The sequence below is a fragment of the Microcaecilia unicolor genome, chromosome 3 (genome assembly GCF_901765095.1).
Source record: "Microcaecilia unicolor chromosome 3, aMicUni1.1, whole genome shotgun sequence".
NCBI classification, from domain to species: Eukaryota; Metazoa; Chordata; class Amphibia; order Gymnophiona; family Siphonopidae; genus Microcaecilia; species Microcaecilia unicolor.
This window is the reverse complement of record NC_044033.1, coordinates 308,285,867-308,308,793: the sequence shown is the minus strand read 5'-3', so window position 1 is coordinate 308,308,793 and position 22,927 is coordinate 308,285,867. Positions and strand designations below refer to the sequence as shown.

At 44.6% G+C, this 22,927-nt stretch overlaps 1 protein-coding gene across 1 annotated transcript in view; it reads right to left on the bottom strand.

The window, feature by feature from the left end:
* CTDSP2 (CTD small phosphatase 2) overlaps positions 1 to 22,927 on the bottom strand; it is an 87,408-nt gene that overhangs the window by 13,421 nt on the left and 51,060 nt on the right. Inside the window, exons 2-5 of the mRNA XM_030198298.1 lie at positions 19,454 to 19,602; positions 18,298 to 18,336; positions 13,988 to 14,089; positions 11,928 to 11,984 (exon numbers count right to left, since the gene is read on the bottom strand). Of these exons, the coding sequence (XP_030054158.1) occupies positions 11,928 to 11,984; positions 13,988 to 14,089; positions 18,298 to 18,336; positions 19,454 to 19,602 (347 nt within the window). The remainder of the gene's footprint in view (positions 1 to 11,927; positions 11,985 to 13,987; positions 14,090 to 18,297; positions 18,337 to 19,453; positions 19,603 to 22,927) is intronic.

Below are 22,927 nucleotides of genomic sequence, written 5' to 3'. Positions count from 1 at the left end.
TATGAATCACTGTTATGATTTTTTAATCTGTGGATAAGTAAGTTATCAACAATCTCATTATTAAGTCTAGCTCTCCTGTCTTCCACAGTCCTTCTTGCAATAGAAGATGTCTTCTTAGAAGATGTGCTGGTAGCAGGAGGTACAGGATCCCCCAAGCAAATTTTGCTAGCTGTAGCCAGCATGTTTGCTTGTTTTTCAAAAACAAAAAAATATATATATATATCATTGCTTGCATCAAACATAAATAACAGTCCAGTTCATTAACAGGCTTCAAAGTAGAAAATGACACAGGGACAAAGTTTGTCCCCACCCCCACGGGCTCTGTCCCCATCCCCGCCCCATCCCTGTGGGATCTATCCCCACCCTGTCCCAACATCCCCACGGGCTCTGTCCCCATCCCCGCCCTGTCCCTGTTCCCGCCCCATCCCTGTGGGATCTATCCCCACCCTGTCCCAACATCCCCACAGGTTCTGTCCCCATCCCCACGGGTCCCTGTCCCCATGTTGTTCTCTAATTGTGAGCCCTTCAGGTACACTGGTAAATACCCAGAGTACCTGAATATAACTCACCATGAGCTACTACTGAAAAAAGTGTGAGCAAAATCCAAATAAATAAGTAAATAAAATAAACCTGGGTCTCACTTCCCTGTAAGCTGGGGCCAGCCTGGTGAGGCGACACACACAGAAAATTCCTAAGTGCTATCTCTAGAAGTAACCAGCATTCAGAAGAGACAGTCATCTGAACTCAGAGAGCAGTGCATCAATGTGCTAAGAAGATAAACGAAAACACTGCAGTGACAGTGACAAGCTGCACACTCAAGGCTAGGAACCTGGAATGCAGAAGTCATGGCTGGCTCTGCTGTCACTTGAGTGACCATTGTGACAAAAAAAAAATGAGAAATATGTGAGACAGAATTCAGGGGAATTGTTTTCTCCTTTCTTTTTTTTTTTGAGGACTCTTTCTTCGGCCTAACTCCTGTCTTTAGGCCGTGATTCTATACCTTAAAAGGCATCCTGCACACCAGCTTCCTCATTCTATAATCTCCATTTCTGCAACTTAGCACAAAGAATTGCGCAGAGAGGTCACAGAATACTGCCAGTTGTCTATAACTTAATTGTTAAGTTAGGTGCTAATTGACACTAACAAACCAATAATCATCAGTAATTGGAGTTAATTGATCCTAACTATATTATTGCTACTAAATGCATGTAACTGCGCATTAATGTCAAACTTACTGGCCGATATTCAGCCGCTGGCGGTGGACAGAATGTGCACCTCCGGCGCTACAACTGAAAATTCAATGCCGGGCCTTGTGCAGACTTCGGCACTGAATGACTGCTGTGGTTTTTTAAAACATTATTATTTAACAAACTTTTTGTTTTTTGGTTACAGATCTGCAATAACATGCAAGACATATTTGTTCTGCCGTCATCCTGTTGTTACATATCTCTGACTAGTGAGTTTTGTCTACTTTCTCGTTTACACCAGTGCATTTTCTTTTACACATGGGGTGTGGGTGATCATCATTTCTAATATTGGTTTTCTCATCTCTCCTGTAATTCAGGAACTGAATCATGAAAAGTTTTAAAAACCAGTGATAATTTAAAACGAATTCTATATGCAATTGACAACCAGTGAAGAGTTTTCATTGCACCCGTAACAAACTCAAAAACAGAATTCATGCACTGCAGGTAGTTCAGCATGGTGCTGTACGTATGATTTTTGGTTTAGGATGTTCTGAGTCTGTTACAGGTGCAATGAAAGTTCTTCACTGGTTGCCATATAGAGTTCATTTTAAATTGTTATCACTGGTTTTTAAGACTTTGCATGAATCAGTTCCTAAATATTTTAAGAAGGCATAGGCGCCCCATATAAGAGGCTTGGGGAGGCTAAGCCTCTCCAGCCCAGCTGTGACCTTCCCTGCCCACTTTCTTTTCCAATGTGGCCCCACCGGTACAGCCAAGAACAAATTGTATCTTCCGCCTTCGCACCCCACCCCCAACTGAGTCCGCCCTCAACTCCCCAACATGCTTTCCATTCTGTTCCCGACGCAGCTGCCCTGCGTTTAAACCTGTCATTTTAAGTCGCAGCGGCAGCTCGAGTCCAGTCTTTCCCTTCCCGCTCAGTGTCCCGCCTTCCCCTGCTGAGGTATTTCCTGTTTCCGCGAGGGCAGGACATTGAGCGGTAAAGGAAAGGCTGGAGGTGAGCCGCCGCTGCGACTTAAAATGACAGGTTTTAAACGCAGGGCGGCTGCAGCAGGAACGGAATGGTGGGCTGTTGGGGAGCTGAGGACAGGCAGGTGGGGCTGGGTTACACCTCAAACTGGGGGGCTCAAAAGGGGGGCTGGGACAAGTAACCGGACATGGATGGGAGGGGGGGACAGGGCAGGGGCAAAGGAGAATCGTTGGACATGGATGCGAGGGGAGGGGAGGGGAGGGAAGAGGAGAATCGCTGGACATGGATGGGAGGGGAGGACAGGGGAGAGAGGAGAAATCACTGGACATGGAGGGGAGGACAGGGGCAGAGGAGAATCGCTGGACATGGATGGGAGGGGAGGACAGGGGTGAGAAGAGAAATCACTGGACATGGAGGGAAGGGCAGGGGAGAGAGGAGAATTGCTAGATATGAATGGATGGAGGGGCCAGGGGAGAGAGGAGATTTGCTAGATATGGATGGAGGGCAGGGGAGAGAGAGAGGAGAGTTGCTGGACATGGATGGATGAATGGAGGGGAGAGCAGGGGAGAGAGGAGAGTTGCTGAACATGGATGGATGAATGGAGGGGAGGGCAGGGGAGAGAGGAGAGTTGCTGGGCATGGATAGATGGAGGGGAGGGAAGACAGGAAGGAGATGCACATGGAGCATGGATGGAGGGGCGGGAAGAGAGGAGAAATCTGGACATGGATGGAGTGGAGGGCAGGGGAGAGAGGAGAAATGCTGGATGGAGGGGAGGTAAGACAGAGGAAATAAATGCACATGAATGGAGGGGAGGGGAGGGGAGTGAGAAAAAATGCTAAATATGGATGGAGGGGAAACTGCTGAATTTAAGGGCTGGATCGGAACACTTTGAGGGCAGATGCTGCAACTGGAGGAAGGATAGGGACAGGGCTACAGATGGTAGACAGAACGCATAAGGACACAGGAGGATGGTGGACATGATGAGTGAAAAAATGTCAAATGGAAAGACGACACCTTAAAACAGAAGACACTGGGACCAAAGCGAATAGAAAAACTAACTGTTCAGACAAAGGTAGAAAAAAGTATTTTATTCAGAATTTATTAATTGGACTATGTCAGCTTTTGGAAATGTGCATCTGTGATATTTTGCACGTAAGTTTCAATTTCTCTAGTATTGCTGCATGCCAAGTCTGACTTCTTGAGGTAACTTTCCAGTTCAGTATTTTGCCTCCAATATCTTTTGATTTCTAGTTCCTTTTGTCATATCTGTTGTCATGTGTTTTTCATGTGTGATCAAGGTGCAGTATTCTGCTAGCATTTACTATTTGTAGCTCTTTTGGTTTGTTTTGGTCACTAGGTAATGTATTGGTGTTTTAGAGCCTGGTGTAATTACAGTGCTGCCTTTCCACGCATAAGGTTGTAGCTCGTCCTGTCCTTGGAATTAGTGCTGTTATGGTTTGGTAAGGCTCTGAGTGTGTCTTTGCACAACTTTGTGTATAGTGTTTTGCACTGGAGAGATTGTGTGTTGGCCATACTGAAGTGACATCAACACTTTAAATTAATTTTAGTTTGTTTGTCATAACATCAGACATGGTTTTATAATATTTTGGAGGATCTGATGTTGAATTGTTAAAGGTATTAATTGTGACTATTTTACTTTTATTTATTTATTTTTCTGTGTGTTGTCAGACAATTATGGATGTAAGCCCCACCCCTGGCACCACCCCTAACCCCGCCCCCTTTAGCCTCCCCAAACAGTTGGGCCACCGACCGCCTATGTAAGAAGGTATTGCAGTATTACAAGCCTACATGAGTATTACACAGCGCTTGACTCTTTCATCATTTAAGTGCCTGCGCTTCTCTGTTGTAGCTGAGGTTGTATTATCTTATGCTGGCCGCAGTGGGTGGAATGATTTACTGCTCAGACTTCGTTTGCTGTAGAAGTTTGACATTTTTAAGAAACAGCTTACGCATTCTTGCTTGCACAGGCATAATTAGGGTTTTAACTCAGTGTTCCTGTATTTTACGAAGATGAAAGAGTTATATGCCAGGGGGTGGAGGGTAGTGGGGTTGAAGTCTCTTGTCTTTGTCTCTTATCTTTGTAGTCTTTACTGCCAGAAGGGTTAGTCTTTCACGAGTTTCCATCATCTTTGGAATTTGGGTACATTGTCTCACCTTCTGGCGGTTGCTTCTTCCATGTTTTGTTCCGTTGCATTTTGTTTTTCCAGTCTCCGATATGTGGTAAACTGTGCCTTGGGCGCCGCAACCTCTTCAGCAAGTGTCAACAGTGTGTTGTGATATATCGTATTGAGACTGGGGTTATGTAAGTTGTAAAGATAATTTTGTATTGTGTGTCTAGATGGGTTAGGCATGTTGATAACGGGATTTTTTCCCAAGTTTTCTTCCCAGTCTTCTAGTGACAATTCTATATGGGACTCGTTTTCCCATTTTTGTATGTATCCTGTTTGGGTGGGAGAAGAGTGTTGACAGGGCTTTTTTCCCCCCTTGCCAATTATTAAGGAATTGTTCTAGTGTGAATAGCTTTCTTAGGTAGTCTTTTTTGTGGGTCTGTAGGGAGTGTTCTGTCTGTAGGACTGTAAATATTTTTGGTGTGGTGTTGCACTTTGCTAAGATGGTTTCCCTGGAGAAGAACTCTCCGCTTTCTATGAAATCACATACTTTGGTTAGGTTGTATTCCCTTAGCCACTTGAACCTGTTCGGTTCTTCCCTTGCCTCAAAAGTGGTGTCTTTTAGGATGACTTTGATTGGTGAGGTCGCGGGCTTGATTCTGAATCGGTTCAGCTCAGCATGCAAGGCTTTTAGTACTACTCCTTGAGTGAGTGTCTCCATGTCTCCCTTGGTGTGTTTTCTCTGTCTGTGAATACGAGGTTTGTTGGGGAGTAATCTGATATATCTCTTCCTTCTATGGTCAGTCAGTGTTGCTCTGCTCTGTCTGTCTGCCAGTATAGTGCACTACATATTTGGATTGCTTGATAGTATTCCCTGAAGTTGGGTAGGACAAGTCCCCCATTGGTTTTTGGTCTTTTTTAGCATCTTTAGAGCTATTCATGATCTCTTATTTTTCAAAATGAATTTGGATCGCATTGAGTCTAATTGGAGAAAGAATGATTTGGTTATACGCTTGGGATCATCATAAAGAGGAATAATAGCCTGGGTAGGACATTAATCTTTACCACATTTATGCGAGTGAGGAGTGAGGGGGTTAGTATGTCCCACCTGGTCATGTCTTGTCTGATTGTTTGTAGGAGAGGGGGATAGTATAGTGTGTATTGGTCACCTAGGTTGTCAGTGATGCCAAGGTATTTTATTGTGCTTTGCCAGTTAAAGGCCTCAATATACTCTAGTGGATCCTCCTCTACTTCTATCCCACTGTCAGTTGGTGTACCTTAGGGATCTGTCCTGGGACCTCTTCTTTTCTCCGTCTATACTTCTTCCCTTGGTACTCTGATCTCATCCCATGGTTTTCAGTATCATCTTTACGCTGATGACTCCCAGATCTACCTCTCCACACCAGAAATCTCAGCAGGAATCCAGGCCAAAGTATCAGCCTGCCTGTCTGACATTGCTGCCTGGATGTCTCAGCGCCATCTGAAACTAAACATGACAAAAACTGAGCTTCTCATCTTTCCCCCTAAACCAACCTCTCCTCCTCCCCCATTCTCTATTTCTGTGGATAACACTCTCATCCTTCCTGTCTCATCTGCTCGTATCCTTGGGGTCATCTTCGACTCCTCGCTCTCCTTCTCTGCACATATTCAACAGACTGCTAAAACCTGTCGTTTCTTTCTCTATATTATCAGCAAAATTCGCCCTTTCCTTTCTGAGCACACTACCAGAACCCTCATCCACACTCTTGTCACCTCTCGCTTAGACTATTGCAACGTGTTTCTTACAGGTCTCCCACTTAGCCATCTCTCTCCTCTTCAATCTGTTCAAAATTCTGCTGCATGACTAATATTCCGCCAGTGTCGTTATTTTTTTATTTTTTGTTACATTTGTACCCCGCGCTTTCCCACTCATAGCAGGTTCAATGCGGCTTACATATTATATACAGGTACTTATTTGTACCTGGAGCAATGGAGGGTTAAGTGACTTGCCCAGAGTCACAAGGAGCTGCCCGTGCCTGCAGTGGGAATCAAACCCAGTTCCCCAGGACCAAAGTCCACCACTCTAACCACTAGGCCACTCCTCCACTCATATTAGCCCTCTCCTCAAGTGACTTCACTGGCTTCCTATCCGTTTCCGCATACAGTTCAAACTCCTCTTATTGACCTATAAGTGCATTCACTCTGCAGCTCCTCAGTACCTCTCCACTCTCATCTCTCCCTACATTCCTTCCCGGGAACTCCATTCACTGGGTAAATCTCTCTTATCTGCACCCTTCTCCTCCACTGCTAACTCCAGACTCCATTCCTTTTATCTTGCTGCACCATATACCTGGAATAGACTTCCTGAGCCGGTACGTCAAGCTCCATCTCTGGCCGACTTCAAATCTAAACTAAAAGCTCACCTTTTTGATGCTGCTTTTAACTCCTAACCCTTATTCACTTTGTTCAGAACCCTTATTTTATCATCCTCACTTTAATATTCCCTTATCTCTTGTTTGTTTTGTCTGTCCTAATTAGATTGTAAGCTCTGTTGAGCAGGGACTGTCTCTTCATGTTCAAGTGTACAGCGCTGCGTACGTCTAGTAGCGCTTTAAAAATGATAAGTAGTAAAGGGGAATCTGGTTTTTAGATGGTTCTCTGGTTCCTTTGGGAATCCAAAAGGCAGCAGTATGGTTTTATCTATATTTAGTTTATATCCTGAGATGTTGCTCAATGTTTCACATGTCTCTAGGAATGTGCAGAGAGATTGTTCAGGATTGGTCATAAAGAGGAGGGTGTCGTCTGCATATAGGGTTATTCAGTGGTCCATGTTGCCTATTGTGACATCCTGTATGTTGGGGTTTGTTCTTATTGCTTCCACCAGTGGTTCTATTGAGAGGGCGAACAGGAGTGGGGAGAAAGGGCATCCTTGCCTTGTTCCTCTTCCCAGGTGGAAAGTTTCTGATAATCTTCCATGTATTTTTATTCTTGCTGTTGGGGCTTTATATAGCACTTGGATGACGTTCAGAAAGTGGGGGCTAAAGTGAGGAGGTATGACCACTCCACCCTGTCGAAGGGATGGGAAAGTCAAGTGTCAGTAGTATTGTTGGGTCTGGTTTCTGGGTTCGCGTGTGGTGGATTATGTTTAGCACTCTTCTCGTGTTGTGCGAGGCAATGCGGCCTGGAATAAATCCAGTTTGGTCTCTGTCGATTATGGTTCCTATGATCTTGTTCAGTCTGTTTGCTAGGATTTTTGTGAGGAGCTTGGCGTCTACGTTGAGGAGGGATACTGGTTGGTAGGAACTGAAGAAGGAGGAGTTCTTAGGGAGGGGTTCTTTTCTGGTTTATGCACGACTGTGATGTTGATGTTTTTGAAGGAATCTGGGATCCTGCCTTCTATGAGGGAAAGACTGAATACTTTCAACTTTGTCCCCTTTAGTATTGGCCAGAATCTTTTATACAATTCAATCAGTATACCGTCAGGGCCTGCCACTTTGCCGGATGTGTGGAGCTTATCACTTCCCATAGTTCTTTACCCGTTATTAGGGTGTCTATTGTTTGGCTATTTGCCTCGGTAAGTTTTTTCCTCTAGTAGTAAGGTGAATGTGTTAAGTTGGTCTTCTGTTACTCCTTGTTCTGAGGTGTATAGTTTGTGTAGTAGTTTATAAAGCAGTGTTCTGTTTCATTTTGGTTCTGCTGTATTTGTCTGGTGTCATCTTGCAGGGGCCCTATCATGGGAGGCCAATAGTATATCTATTTTCCATCCATATATGTAGTCCTTTATCCCTGTTTTTCTGTATAGAACTTCTACTTCTGCTAGGTTCATTGCGTTTATTTGTTGGCATAAATGGGTGAGCTATTCCGTGGTTTGGTCAGGTTTGCTTTATGTTGGGATTCTATTTTTTTTTTTTTTTAATGGATTGTGTTAGTTGTTCTTCCTCTCATGTTTTCTCTGGATCCTAGTTCCATGCTTTTGCCTCTTATTACATGGATAGGAAAGGGAGGAGCGAGATGGGGTGATAGTTGAAAGGGAAGGTAGGGTCCAATGAAAGTTTTTTGAGGAGTGGTGTAACTATGGCATGTTTCAAAGCATCAGGAGCAGTTGTAGTGGAAAGTGAAAGATTGAGGATATGACAGGTAGAAGGGATGACACTAGGAGAGATAATGCTGAGTAGATGGGTGGGAATAGGATCAGAGGTACAGGTAGTCGGTTTGGAGGAGAAAAGAAAATGTGCAGTTCCCTCTTCAGTGATTTCAGAAAAGGAAGAAAAGGAGGCAAGGGTTGAAGGAGGGTTGACAGAATGGACTGGGGGAAAGAGAGGTGGAGGTAACTTGGTGGAGAACTCAAGGTTAATCTTGCAAACCTTATCATGAAAGTACTCAGTCATAGTCTGGGGAGAAAGTGAAGGAGGGGTTGGAGGTGAAGGCACTTTAAGGAGGGAGTTCAGTGTGGCAAAGAGATGTCAAGAGTTTGAGCCAAGAGAGTTTGTCAAGTTGAAGTAGTAGGATTGTCAGTTAAGTGCCACTGAAAATGATTGGATAGCCGCAACCAAGCAAGTTAACTGGTCAGTGGCCATTTCTGGCAGAATAACTCGCTTTGAATATCAGCCGGACAGTGCTCAAGATCTATAAAGCATAACTGCAAAGGGGTGTGCTTGTAGGAAGGGTATGAGTGGTTCAGAGGCATGCCAAACATTTATGCGCTCAGCTTCCAGAATCATGAGTTACACACACAAATGCAGACACCTACACCAACCATTGATATTGTGGAAACGGTTGTGCTTAAATGTTGGTGCATAAATGCCACCTTAAGCTAAGTATTCTATAATAGCAATGACATGCATTAATTGCTAACACAGAATTCACACTTAGTGTGCGGCATCATAATGTCTAACTTTAGGTGACTTATAGAGAACTTACCCCCAGTTGTTTTTACTATCCAATAACTCAACATACACAGTTAACTGTTTAAGAAGTCTCTATAACTGAACTCATTCTCAAACAACCCCTGTTCCCATCACAAAACTAGCTGCCCCCATGTTGGTGAGAAAGCGTTATGATGTGCACTGGCCGCCTCCTGGAACAAGTAATCAAGAGTAGGCCGCGTTGCCATGGAAACAGCCTATCCTGGATTACTTGAACCCGGCTGTGGCCACTTTCAAAGCTGTGTCCTTGTGTCCAGTCGAAGCCATGTCCTGACCTCCAGTACCATCTACACTTTCAGGGGTTAAGTGAAGGAGCTTGGGAAGCGAGATCACTTTGTCTTACTGAGACCAACAACAATCCTGCAATGTTTTATCCATATGTGGCTGGCCCATTTTTTCAGGAAAGGAGCAGGAGTTTGTTTTCATACTTATGCATCAGAGCTAATTCAAGCAAATCCCTTTATTGATTAAAGCTATTACTGTCAAAATTATGTGTGTCCCTAATAGATTATTCTAACATGAGAACCCAGAGTAGCCAAGTTACCCAGTTCCAGGGGAGAGACTTTTTCACCGGTATCCAGTATGCTGCTAATGTCAGGACCATAGTATACACAGAACACAGAGGAAGTGTGGGCCATGCTAATGCTGCATTCCCCTGCTGGAATGGCTGCCATGGTTCTGCCTCCCCAAGTGTAAGTTAGAGACCCCTGGAGAGCCAGTGGTGATGATGGATTTGTGTTGTAGTGGATTGTTGCATTAACTGTAAGAAGCAGTGTGTGCTGAAGGCTCGGCCTAAAGACCTAGTCAGTGAATGTCTAACCCGATGACTCCTTGGATCTTGAATTAGTGTCTTTGTGTGAAGTGTGTGTACCGGCCAGAGGATTTGCCACCCCTTTGCCTTGCTGCCAGAATCCAAGGACTGAACTGGAGAATTTAGACTACAAGCTGAGAGAAAGGAGTGAGAGAAGCACCAGTCAGGAGATTAACTGCAGAAGAAGGGACAGTGTGGAAATACTCCCAATAAGAGAGAGAAAGCAGGTTTTAAACTTATATCCCAATTCAGTGTTGTGCTTGTAGTTCCCAATTCAACCTATTGAACTCAGTGGTATAGGTCCTATAGTACATCAAGATGGGGTTGTCAGAAGCCCAAGACTGGCCTAAAATCTCCCTCCTGAAGTGGGTTACTTGGCAGCTTTGGAAAATTCCAGCTTGTTTGCTTTTCTTAAGGATCTCCATTTTGTGATGCAGGTGTGGCATCAGCATGCCCCACCCTTTACCAGACAACACAGACTTTACTGATGACCCTCTACAAAATAACAGTCTCAGACACCTTATATATAATTATTTAAAACATTTATTTAAATACAGTGTCATCACCACAGAGCAGAATGGTTTTGTGGTCACCACTGTTCCCTCTAAGCTGAGCGGTATCCCTCAACTGTGTTGCTGCCAGTAGGGAGTGGCGCTCCAATATTGTGCTTTCAAATGCTAGGGACAAGCAGGTTCCCTGGAGTCATCAAGGAGGTTTAATGACGGAGATGGCATGAGCCTGTCTCCCCTTATCTGGGCTGAAGCCAGTGGGCAGAGCTTGCCGCCATATTGGTCAGAGCAAAACAATAGCAAACATGTGAAGTTTTATTAAACCTCCTATGTTTTGCATTCTCTCTGTTAGGGGAGCATGGGGGTGTAAGGGGAGTTGGGGGAGTTTTCAAGGGGTCTGTGAAGATGGGAGGGTTATATTCATAATGTATTTGTCAGTGCTCTAGAGCTTGCTTTGTTATTTGCAATGTTGTATTGCGAATTTCAGTGCTGCGCTCTCTGTCTTTATTTTTTCTTTTATATAGAAACTAGTAAAAGAGGCCCGTTTCTGGACCAAATGAAACGGGCGCTAGCAAGGTTTTTCTCCCCAACACCCCCCTTCTCCCTCCCTCCCTACGTACCTACCGACCCCTTGGTCGTTCAGACGCCATTGCTTCGCCCTCGACATCATCACGTTTGACAAAAGGGCGGGGCCCGGCGACTTGGCGATTTCGGTGGCTTCACCACCACAAACCCTTCGAACCTGTGTTGAAGGAAGTGACGTCAGTGGCTTGGCTTCACTGATGTCAGTGTCTTCAGAACGTTGAGGGTGAGTTTTATTATATAGGATATCTTTATTTTTATCATAAGAAAAAACAAAGGCACAGAGCACAGCACTGAAATTCTCAATACAGCATTGTGGAACGGCCTCCCGGTGGAAGTGGTGGAGACGAAAACAGTATCTGAATTCAAGAGAGCTTGAGACAAGTACATAGGATCTCTAAGGAAATGATAGGGAGAGTAGATGGCGTGGATGGGCAGACTGGATAGGCCATATGGTCTTTATCTGCCTACATTTTCTGTTTCTCATGCAGTCATAAAGAATGAATAGAGCATGAACAGCTGAACAGTGGATCTTCATCAGAGCCCCTTGTAGATGTTACTCTGATATATGTAAAGCATGAATACAGCACAGATAGCTGATAAAGAAACAAAATGACCACTAAATACTTAAGCATAAAACATGTAAGTAATGAAATATTAGAACAGAGAAAAATGGACTCTTGGGAATAAGACCACAAGAGAAAAAATAAAAATCCAAAAATCTGTTTCAAAATGCTATGCTGCCTGCATATCTGTGTCTCTGACTTTAGATGGCAGAGTAAGAAACATAAAATATAAACAGATGAATTTCTTTTACCTGATGTGTGGTCCCCTCTATCTCCACAGGCACGATAAAATCAGCATTACTGATGGGCTGGGGAAAGGCAAGAAGCAGATGCAAAAATCAGAGCCATGTGTATGAAAGAGTTAAACATAAAAGACAAGAGAGCCGGCTGGGACTCCAAGGGCCAGTGGCTGTCACTCAGCATCCTCCTGGGACACTGACACAAGCTGTGAGAGCTACAGGTCCCCCTTTTATACAGGAGCAGAAATGCTCCATCGCCCCCTCTCTGTATTTTTAGCAATACTGAAAAACAAACCAGCACTGCCAAAAATAACTGAGATAATGGGCAAATATTCAGCAAATAACAGAGGGAAGATGAGTCTTATTAACACAAGTTTCAGCTGTTCTGTCTTTCTATTTTGCAAATCTTCCTCTCTCACCCCCCCCCCCCCCCAAATCTCTCAATGATTTTAGCAAATACTGATGTTGCTTCCTCATCTCCCTTGAATTTTTTAAAACACTGTCATACCCTTGGCCTTCTATCACTTCTATGATGTCTTTTCCTCCCCACCACCATTTTATGAACACCGTGATGACACTTATTTCCTCCCCTACCCCTTTTTTTACAACTATGGTGGTATCACATTCTTTTCTTTGATCAGCACTGTGATGTCATTTCTAAAATCCTCTTTTTCCTTGATTTTTCTTTTTATATAGATAATGTGTCGACCCCCCCCCCCCCCCCCCTTTTGTTTGGTCTTTATTATGTGAGGTCATTTCCTCTTCCTGCCATGATGGCACCCTTTCCTTATAACTGGTGGGAGTACTGACAGGAAAGGTCATAGCAAAATTATTTTCAGCAGTTCCTTTGACCCCCCCCCCCCCCCACACACACACACACACGTAAAGAGCTCAGAGTCAGAATGTTGCATGTGCAGGACAGACACTCCCAACCAGTGAACTAGTCAGAATGGATTTGTTGGGGGAGGGGGAGGGAATTGCGCATATAGATTTACCTTTCTTCCACCTCCCCTTCCCTCTTCGTCATACCTGCCTTTCTCCCACCCCCCTCACTCTTTTTATCTGATAGTACCAGCTAACTGGTGAAAAGCAGTCTCTGATTCCCACTGCTCTGTTCTCCAGCTTTTGTAATGTCTGTATCTGTGTGTATCAAAACCTTGCACCACCAAACTGTTCTCACAAGATAAATAGACTGTACCGCCCACGGGCTTCCAGTACACACACAGATGTAGCATTACAGGAGCCGAGGAATGGAGAAGTGGGAAATAGTGGACCACACAAACCAAACAAAAAGAAAACAAATCTTCCACACCAAAATGACAAAAAAACCCAAACAAACAAAAACTAAGGGTTGAAGGCACCAGAACAAAGTCCCAGGATGGCCAAAAATATTTAATTTATTTCCAATAACCAAATGCAGCCTACAATTCAATATACAGAATGCGCTTGACAAACAAATCCCAACACAGGTTGTGTTTCGACAATAGTACCTTCATCAGGGGTCCTGTCGAAGCTGCAACCCGCAGTAAATATCCAAGCAACAACCACACTGCTGAATCTCTGTTAAAAGTCCTGCACTCAGCGAAAGGCGAGCAACGTTTTTTATGCTGGTTGCAGCTTCAACAGGACCCCTGACGAAGGCACTGCTGCCAAAATACGGCTTGTGTTGGGATTTGATTGTCAAGAGCATCCTGTACATTGAATTACAGTGATCCATTTTAGACTGGATTTTAGTCTTTTTGGACAGAACTCCTGGTTACTGGAAATAAATTAAACATTTTTGGCCATCCTGGGACTTTGTTCTAGTGCCTTTCACCCTTTGTTTCTTTGGAAGTAGTGGACTTGCAGTGCTCAAGGATCTTCAGCTGCTGGAGCTTGAGGAACCCTGCTACCTACAGTATTCTTTCCAAAAGAACTGGCAGAACCAAAATTGAAAGTTCCTGTGCCCCTCCAGCTTTCCCCCGAGCCCCCCCCCCCCCCCCCCCCACCAAAGCTAAGCCTCTGCTCCCAACAGAAAGCTCCAAACTGACAACAGACTGGCTGTTTAGAGCAGAAACAGGGAGTATAGTCACCTTAAAGGAGCTGTGGACCAGGGTCTCGTCCAGGTCAATCACGGCACAGATCTTGCCCACATCCTGCTGCTTCAAGTCAGGGAGCAAAGTTGTACCTGGAAACTGAGAGGGGAACACAGAGAGATCTATGTTTTGGTGTACAAGGAGAACTGCCCCTGCCTTCAGGCTGTTTAATAGGTTCCCAGCTTTAAAGACTATGCACTTGCTCATGTGTTTGCCTGGCAAAGAAACCCTTTATTATGAACTGCTAACAACAAGCCTGTTTTCTTGGAATTCAGCATCTCCCCCTACCAGTTGCAGGCTATTTTTGGACAAGCCAGCATCGGCTGCTTGGCTGCTCCCTCTCTCCTTCCACAACACTGTGACAGACTGGAAGGAGGCAGTTGAGAGTCTATTATAAACTGACAACTCTCCTGTCACATATGCACGGAGGCAGCTCCCCTTCCTCCGCATCCCATATAGGCTCGGTTTTAGCAAAAGCTCACCTGAGAAATGTCAGTGAATTAAGTCAGAATTTTGGCTTGAGGTGAGATCCTCGTCATTTTTAAAAGCCACTTCTCTGGGTAAATAGGCTGCTTGAGAATTACCCACTCTTTGCCCCAGTAAAAATAAATGTGTAAAAAAAAATACATGTGTAAAAATACATTAATGTTGCCATTAACACGCGCTACCTGCCAAGAGTTAATGTGGGTGCATTTACTGCCTGCTATTTAAGAAGCACTAAATGCTCCTGCGTTAACTCTGTGTTAGGCAGTTAGCATATGGCAACGATAACACACTAGCTGGCTAACACTTCCACGTCCATTCCCTGCTCACTCCACAACCCCTCAGCCTACATAAACGGGGGGAAATACCTCAAAATGCTTTAACATGTTTGTGCGGAAGCCTGTTTTCTATATAGCGTGACCAAAATTGTGTGTGCAAATCCAGTCATATTCTGGATTTGCGTACACAATTTAATTACTTAATCATTTAAAGAACGTGATATATATACCACCTTTCTTATGTAGTCAAAGTGGTTTATAATACATATCAAATACATATGGAAAGGAAAACCATCAATAAATAGGAAAGAAATGCTCATTCTAGAACAATCATCTTCCATACATCCAGCATCCATAGAGTAAAAATGCTAATACCTAGTACTGCAAAACTCCCAGCTATCCTCAATTCAACCTAAAAGCTTTTTTAAAAAATAAGTTTTTAATCCCACCTAAATGGCAAGGCTTCCATCCTTAACTTAGCAGCACCGGTAATTACCACTTCAAGCGATTATTGATGTTAATTGGCATTAATTAGAATTTACATGCACAACTTGCTAGGCGTATTTTGTAAAGTGGTGCGTGTAAATTCTAATGCACGCTGCCAAGAAGGGGGAGTGGCCATGGGCGTGGAATGGGAGGACAGCGGACATTCCAAAAATCTACACACTCGGTTACAGAATACACCTGTTTTGCGCTTATATCTAGATGTGTCCATTTACGTCAAGTAAAACTTGGTGTAAATACCGGCGTCTCAGTAAGGTGCAGGGATGGCCGCTAGGCATCTTCTATAATATGCCTAGGTGAAAATATTTTTGACGCAGATTTTTCAGGCCTCATATATAGAATCTAGTCCTAAATGCTTAAACGTGCTTTTGTAAACAGGCCCCTTGGTGTAACTGGAAGCTTGCTTACCCCATTAAAACTAGACTTGAACAAAAACCCCAGAAGATGCCCAAGGAATTTTAACAGTTCGTACACATTTTCCCTCAGATTCTATAAATGGTGCACAAAACCAAGCACTATCCTGAGATGCGCATGCAACTACATTGGCTAACGAGCCAGTTAGTGCCAATAATTGCGTGCTAACAATCCATTACTGGAGTTTAACTGAAAACAATTTAGATTTGATCTGTCTGCTAATCATACAGCGTGCAACTCAAAAGAAGGCACAGCAATGGGTGGATCAGGGGTGTTCACAAGGGGCGTAGCCAGACTTCGGCGGGAGGGGGTTCCATAGCCCGAGGTGATGGGGCACATTTTAGCCCCCCCCCCGGCGCCGCCAACCCCCCACCATTGCCGACCCCACCGCCGCCACCACCAACTTTGTCCCCCCCCCTCCCCCGCCGACAACCCTCTCGACCCCCCCCCTCCCTCCACCAACCCGCCGTCGCCTACCTTTGCTGGCGGGAGACCCCAACCCCCACCAGCCGAGGTCCTCTTCTTCTCGCAAAAGGCTTCCTTCTGTTTCTGACGTCCTGCACGTTGTACGTGCAGGACGTCAGACTCACAGAACGAAGCCTTGCAGATCAGCTGATCTACAAGGCTTCGTTCTGTGAGTCTGACGTCCTGCAAGACAGAAGGAAGCCTTTTGCGAGAAGAAGAGGACCTTGGCTGGTGGGGGTTGGGGTCCTCCACCAGCAAAGGCAGGCGACGGCGGGTTGGCGGGGAGGGGGGATCGAGAGGGTCGTCAGCAGGGGGGTCCAGGGCCAAATCTACGGGGCCCAGGCCCCCCCCCCCTAGCTATGCCACTGGTGTTCACTAAAGATGCCTGCAGTATTACTGAATACCACGGATTTCTGCCTCAATTATGTGCCAGTAAATCCTCAGGCCCAAAGTTTGGCACAGAATTTGGCTCTAAGTCCTATTCTAAAAATGGCAGCCAACTCAGGGCATTTTTTTGAGCACCATTTACTGAATCTAGTCCTTACTGTGGTGTCAACCTGTAGTCTTGTGGGTCTACTACTAGTACTTATCATTTCTATAGCGCTACTAGATGTACACAGTGCTGTACACATTATATGCAGGTACTTTATCTCTAGTGGGCTCAGTCTAAGTTGTTGTTTTTTTGTACCTGGGGCAATGAAGGGTTAAGTGACTTGCTCAGGGTCACAAGGAGCTATGGTGGGAAGTGAACCTAGTTCCCCAGGATCTCAGCTCACTGCACTAACCATTAGGCTACTCCTCCACTCCGAACTGGTTTGGTTTTTAGAATTTCCACAATGAACATGCAACAGATAAATCTGCTTCACTGCCTCTACTGCATGCACCGGGCATGAAACACATGCAACATCTCTTTTCACCTAGTATTATATATTGGCCAGGCTTGTAAAGAAAGCATTTCAAGTGGACCAGTTTGCGGCTAAGTGCTGGGTGTCTTGTAGTTCTGACAACTTTAAAGCAAGTGAAGCACAATGGAAATGGATTCCTACTGGAACTCTATTTTTCTTCTGGTCATTGCAGCATTTACACACTATTCCACTCGAGTCAAAAAATTCATTTATATATATCATTCTATATGAATGAACCTCTGTACTTTACAGGACCCAAAGAGGTTTACCTTTTTACTTGATGGTTCTCATTTAAAGAGAGTGGTATCTTGAAGCTTGCTGTTGTCATAGTAGTTGTAATTGATATTCTCTTAACCTTTTCTTGTGCAACTTCTTAATATTGAACCCAGTTTTGCTTGCCCTGGGATTGGTAGCATGGGATGTTGCTACTATTTGGGTTTCTGACAGGTACCCGTGACCTGGATTGGCCCCTGTTGGATACTGGGCTAGATAGATCATTGGTCTAACCAAATATGGAGTGGAGGAGTGGCCTAGTGGTTAGGGTGGTGGACTTTGGTCCTGAGGAACTGAGTTTGATTCCCACTTCAGGCACAGGCAGCTCCTTGTGACTCTGGGCAGGTCACTTAACCCTCCATTGCCCCATATAAACCGCTTTGCGCCTGCCATGAGTGGGAAAGCGTGGGGTACAAATGTAACAAAAAAAATTATGTTATTATGTAACTGGAAGTGATCTCATGCATGCTGTCAGTGAGCCCCTCCTCTCACATACTGGAGCTCTATCACCAGAAGCCATAGGGATACCCAGGACTTGCTGGCAGGGTGTTGGGTGTGGACAAGGCTGCTGAATGGAAGGCAGAGGCTAAGGGGGGAATGTAGCTAGGGTGCTGGAATAAGAAGAGACTGATGTCAAGGAGAAAGGTTAATGCAAAGGTGGTGGCACTGCTGGGTTGAGGGGAGACATTGATGCTGGGGATTTTGCTAGGATGGAAGGGCAGAGAATCATGTCGAGGGGATGCTGGGGGAGGAGGGAAGACATCAATGCCAGAGCAATAAAATATTCAATCTTTCCACATTTAAACCACGAATATGCCACTTGAACAATCTCATTCTCTGGGTAGTACAGCTCATTCTTTTGGATGGATCACCCTTGGTGTCTCTGCTGACAATCTCTCTCATACATATTCATTAGGGGTACCAGAACCAGCCCTTGAGGATTGCCGTTCAACACCCTTGGTAGACAGGGTAGGAGGCACATTACCTGGTAGAAGTGATATGGGAGGCACTGCAGCAGATCCGACTACATAAAAAGAAAAATGAAATATTTATCCATACAGGAAAAAGTCTGTACAATGAGAGAACAAAAACAAAACAAAAAAAAAAAAACACAGGCTTTTGAATCTGAATAGATTCTATAGAATAAATCTATGTTGGACACCTTCTGAATGTGGGTCCACACAACCTCTATCTAAACCAGAATTTCTGCTCCACTACCTCCAAAGATAGCCAAGTTGTAACTGCTACCATTAGGACCAGCCTGCCAGCTCCACTTTACCAGTAAAGGTCAATCCATTCCTGGTATTACTCCCACCCCAGTGTATGCATGGGCTTTCAGAACTCATTTCCCTATGAAAATGAAGGCAAGGGCCAGCCACAGTGACTCTGTAGCAGTGCTATTCATCACAATGCCACTGAGCCAAGGTTTGTTCCTGGAGCTGGCCCCAGCTCCCCAGGCACCAGAACACACTTCAGCTGCCATGGAGGAGGCCATTTTGTCCACCTAATACCACTGAGTCATGATGCACATCCTCTCTCACTTCAGTACCACCACACTGAAATAGTGGCATGTAATACTGCTTATTCTCTATCATATCTGTAAACCGTAAGCATGCATCAGACATGCACAACAACAAGATAAAACAAAAACATTCAGAACTATTCAACATTTTGCCATTTTTTAAGTTTAAGTTACATTTCAATTAGCATGGAAGCAGCCATGTTGTGTAGTAGTGTCACTTCAGTGGATGGCAACTGAAATTACTTTTTTCCCATACAACATGTGTTTCCAGACAAATGGAAACACAACAAGCAAATTATGAAAGCTAAAACACTGCTACGTCAGGGGTCGTCTACATGAACTGAGGCACAGTGATGTCAGCAATGACATCACTATGCAAGAAAATGGCTCCTCCCTCCCCCACCCCCTTGTGGCAAATGTGATAAGAGTACAAAATAATGACATCTAAGGAAATAACTGTAATGTCACTGCTTTACTGCTGTCTGACTTAAAGACAGCAACACAAAAAGGATTTGGAAAGTGTAGATAAAATCAGGACGACACGTGCAAGGTGTAAAACCTGTAATTTAAACAAGGCTAACTGTTCATGGTGGTATTTTGGGCTCTTTTTCCAGATTACCTTTGCAATGGTGCCATTTTTCTCCGTCTGTGACGTGTGGTCACCCGTGCAGCCTGCCTGCCCGCCATTTCGTGTGCCGAGGCAGCAGAAGAGAGCTTTGAAGAGGCTTTTGCTGCGAGGTTTCTTGGGAGAGGACCTGGACACCAGCCCTGAAAGCAAAGGAGAAGCATATATTATTATTGGGGCTTCTATTCTTAGGTGTTTATGAATTGTACATTTAGGCAGTTATTCTATAGTTAACTAGGAGTTTTTTTGAGGATACAAACAAAATCTGTGTTTAAGCAGTGTTTTTGCACCACAGGTACTATTGCTGGGTGACTTTTCCAGTGGAATCAAATATGTACATCTGCATCGCTTAGGAGTGATCGGCACAGAACTGAGTGGAATATACAAAACAAACCACGAGAGAGGTGAGATAGTGCTAGGAGAAGTGGTGCTTCGCTGAAGTTTATTAGATAAACATCTAATTTTCTGCATTGTGAATGTTTTATTGGTGTTTATGAGTTAAAACCTAAAATCAAAAGCAGTTTATATTGTATAGTGTGTACATCATACACACAGGGCTGGCGGTAGTGTGTGTGGGGGGGGAGGGGGGACGACTTCAGCACCATAATGCCTGCTTCCCTCCCTGCGACAAAGTTGAATGATGTCACTGAGGTAAAATATCAGGGCGCCTGACACTGACATGATCCACTCCTTAAGTTTCTGCCCTAAGTATGGAAAGGGGGAGGGCTGGCGGTGGTTCTGGGACACTGCTGCAAGCTGCCCAGGTTGGAAGAGTTCTGGCAGGGAGAAAGTCTTCAGCTGGTTGGGGTTTGGGGATCCTGCCAGCTACACCAATTTTGGGTGGACCCAAGACCAAAGTGGGTGGGTCCCCAGCCCACCCAATGGTTAGGCAGCAGGCTGAGAATTAAGGAAGCCCAGTTCAAATTTCACTCTGGTTCCTTAAGATCTTGGGCAAATCACTTAACTCTCTGGAGTCTCGGGTACACATTTACCCCTGGATTCTGTATAGGGGATCTCACATTCATGTGCAGATTAGTTAATTAGGTGGTAACAATCAATAATTGGAGTTAACTGTCACTTAATTGGCAAAAATTAGGAACTGGGTACGGATCTGATCCGTGCCCAAATCTACATGGCCTTGGGAGGGTCAGGGGTGTATCCAGGATTTAGTCATGATGTTATAGAATAGTGCCATTTCCTTGCCAGCTGCCATTAACTGTGCGCCTGGATTTACACCAGGTTTCAGCAGGTGTAAGTGTGGCACCCAAAGTTAGCCAGGCGATGTGCACCAAGACGGTATTCTGTAAAGGGTGCTCTGTGTGGCGCGCCTTTTACTGAATATTGTCTTAGCGCAGATCTTTCCGGCGTCTAACTTTGGGCAACTTTTGCTGAATTCCCCCCCCCCCCCCCTTAGACTGTAAGCCCTCCGGGGCAGGGACATACCTACTATACTTGAATGTAACTTGCCTTGAGCTACCAGCGTGAACTAAGTCCCTTGTTCTTATGGCACACCGACAGAAAACGGATCTGTCTACCTTCTGCTCACTTTGTCTCTGCTTCCACAATGTGGATTCCCAACCCCTCAACAACAGAGGATCCTGAGCGCAGTACATGCCAACCATTTTTAATTTTTTTTACAGCCACCAGTGACCTTTCTCTTTACTGCTTTTTTGGATCATGTCACTTTTTTTTTTTTTTTAGAAACACAATTTTTGAACAAAACTATGGCTTTACTACTGCCAAAAATCATCTCCACAAACACAGCAAGCCTGCTATTACTATACAGATTACAGTCCCGGATTTAAATTTTTTTTAGTAACGGAATTCACAAAGGCTTAGGATAAACACGGAGATTCCCTATACAGCATGAAGATGAAGTAAAAATACACAGCATTCACACTCGCAGTGAAATTTAAATAGCTTTCACACTCTAAAGAAGGGGCCAGATGCACTAAACTTAACGAGCCCTTAACGAGCCATTACCGAGCAAGTAGTAAACCCTAGCATGCACTAAATACACCCCCCCCCCCCCCCGACAACGGTAGCAGCTAACGAAAACAAAATGCAGATGAGCAAATTGTGTAGAAACCCCTATTGTGATGAGATGCACTAACCTTTTCCGATTGCCTTAACGCTGGAAAATGGTGGAAAATCTAACGAGAGGTCTGTACCTCTTGTTGGGGGCTGCGCGAGATTGGAAAACTTTATAAAATGTAAAAAAAAAATCAGGGGAGCAAAAACAGCCAAGTGCTCGTCATGGATGGCCAATAAGGGAGTGCTCCACCCAAAAAACAGCCCAAGTGCTTGTCAGGAGCGTCCTTTATGGATGTTTTTCACTATATAAAAAAAAAAAGAAATCAAACAGGCTCCGATGCTGCAGGCTCTTTTTTGGACCCCCGGAATAATAAAAACGTCTGTTTTGGACGTGCTTCACTCAGCTGAGAGACCTGGAAGTCTCTGAGCCAATCACAGCACGTTTAGCTCGGCTGAACGCGTTGTGATTGGCTCAGGGACTTCCGGGTCTCAGCTGAGTGAAGCACTGCCAAAAAAGACGTTTTTATTATTAAGGGGGCCAAAATAGACGTGTTTTTTTTTTGGATGGGTGCCCATTTTGGCCGCCTTCCCCCTTTGCAATAATAAAAATGTCTTTTTTAGCAGTGCTTCACTCAGCTGAGACCTGGAAGTCCCTGAGCCAATCACAACACGTTCAGCCGAGCTAAACGTGCTGTGATTGGCTCAGAGACTTCCTGGTCTCTCAGCTGAATGAAGCATGGCCAAAAAGGACGTTTTTATTATTCCGGGGTCCAAAAAAGAGCCTGCAGCATCGGAGCCTGTTTGATTTTTTTTTTTTAATAAAGCTTTGCTTCAAAAAAAAAAAACGTCCATTTTGGGCGGCCTCCCCCCCCCCCCCCCCCCCCCCCCGCAATAATAAAAACGTCCTTTTTGGCCGTGCTTCACTCAGCTGAGAGACCTGGAAGTAAGGGAGGGATATCCAAGTAAGTAGAGTTGTGGCCGGCATCGGTCTTGTAATCCAGAGGTGGTGGGTTCAAATCCCACTAATAGTTTTGTTAAAAAAAAAAAAAGGACCAGCACTTGGATTTTTTTCCACTTTTTTAAGTTGTATGAAGTCTTTATTGAACATTTATCAAAACAGCATAACAAAATACAGCACTCCAGAACAAGTAAGTAATAGCATAACTGATCAGCTCCAGGTCTCTCTCAGCCAATCCCAGCACGTTTAGCTGTTACCAGTATCAGCTAAATGCGCTGTGATTGGCTGAGAGAGACCTGGAGGGAGGGACGTCCAAAAAGTTTTGATTTGTGTCCTCTCACGTCCCGATCCTGGGGGCGCAAGCTGAAAACTGCTCAAGCGTCGCTTGCCTTTGTGCCAGGCTGAAAGAAAATAAAAAGCAGCTTTTCTGTATCCTCTGTATCGTCAGGTTAGTTTTTATTCTCTTGCCTCTGAAC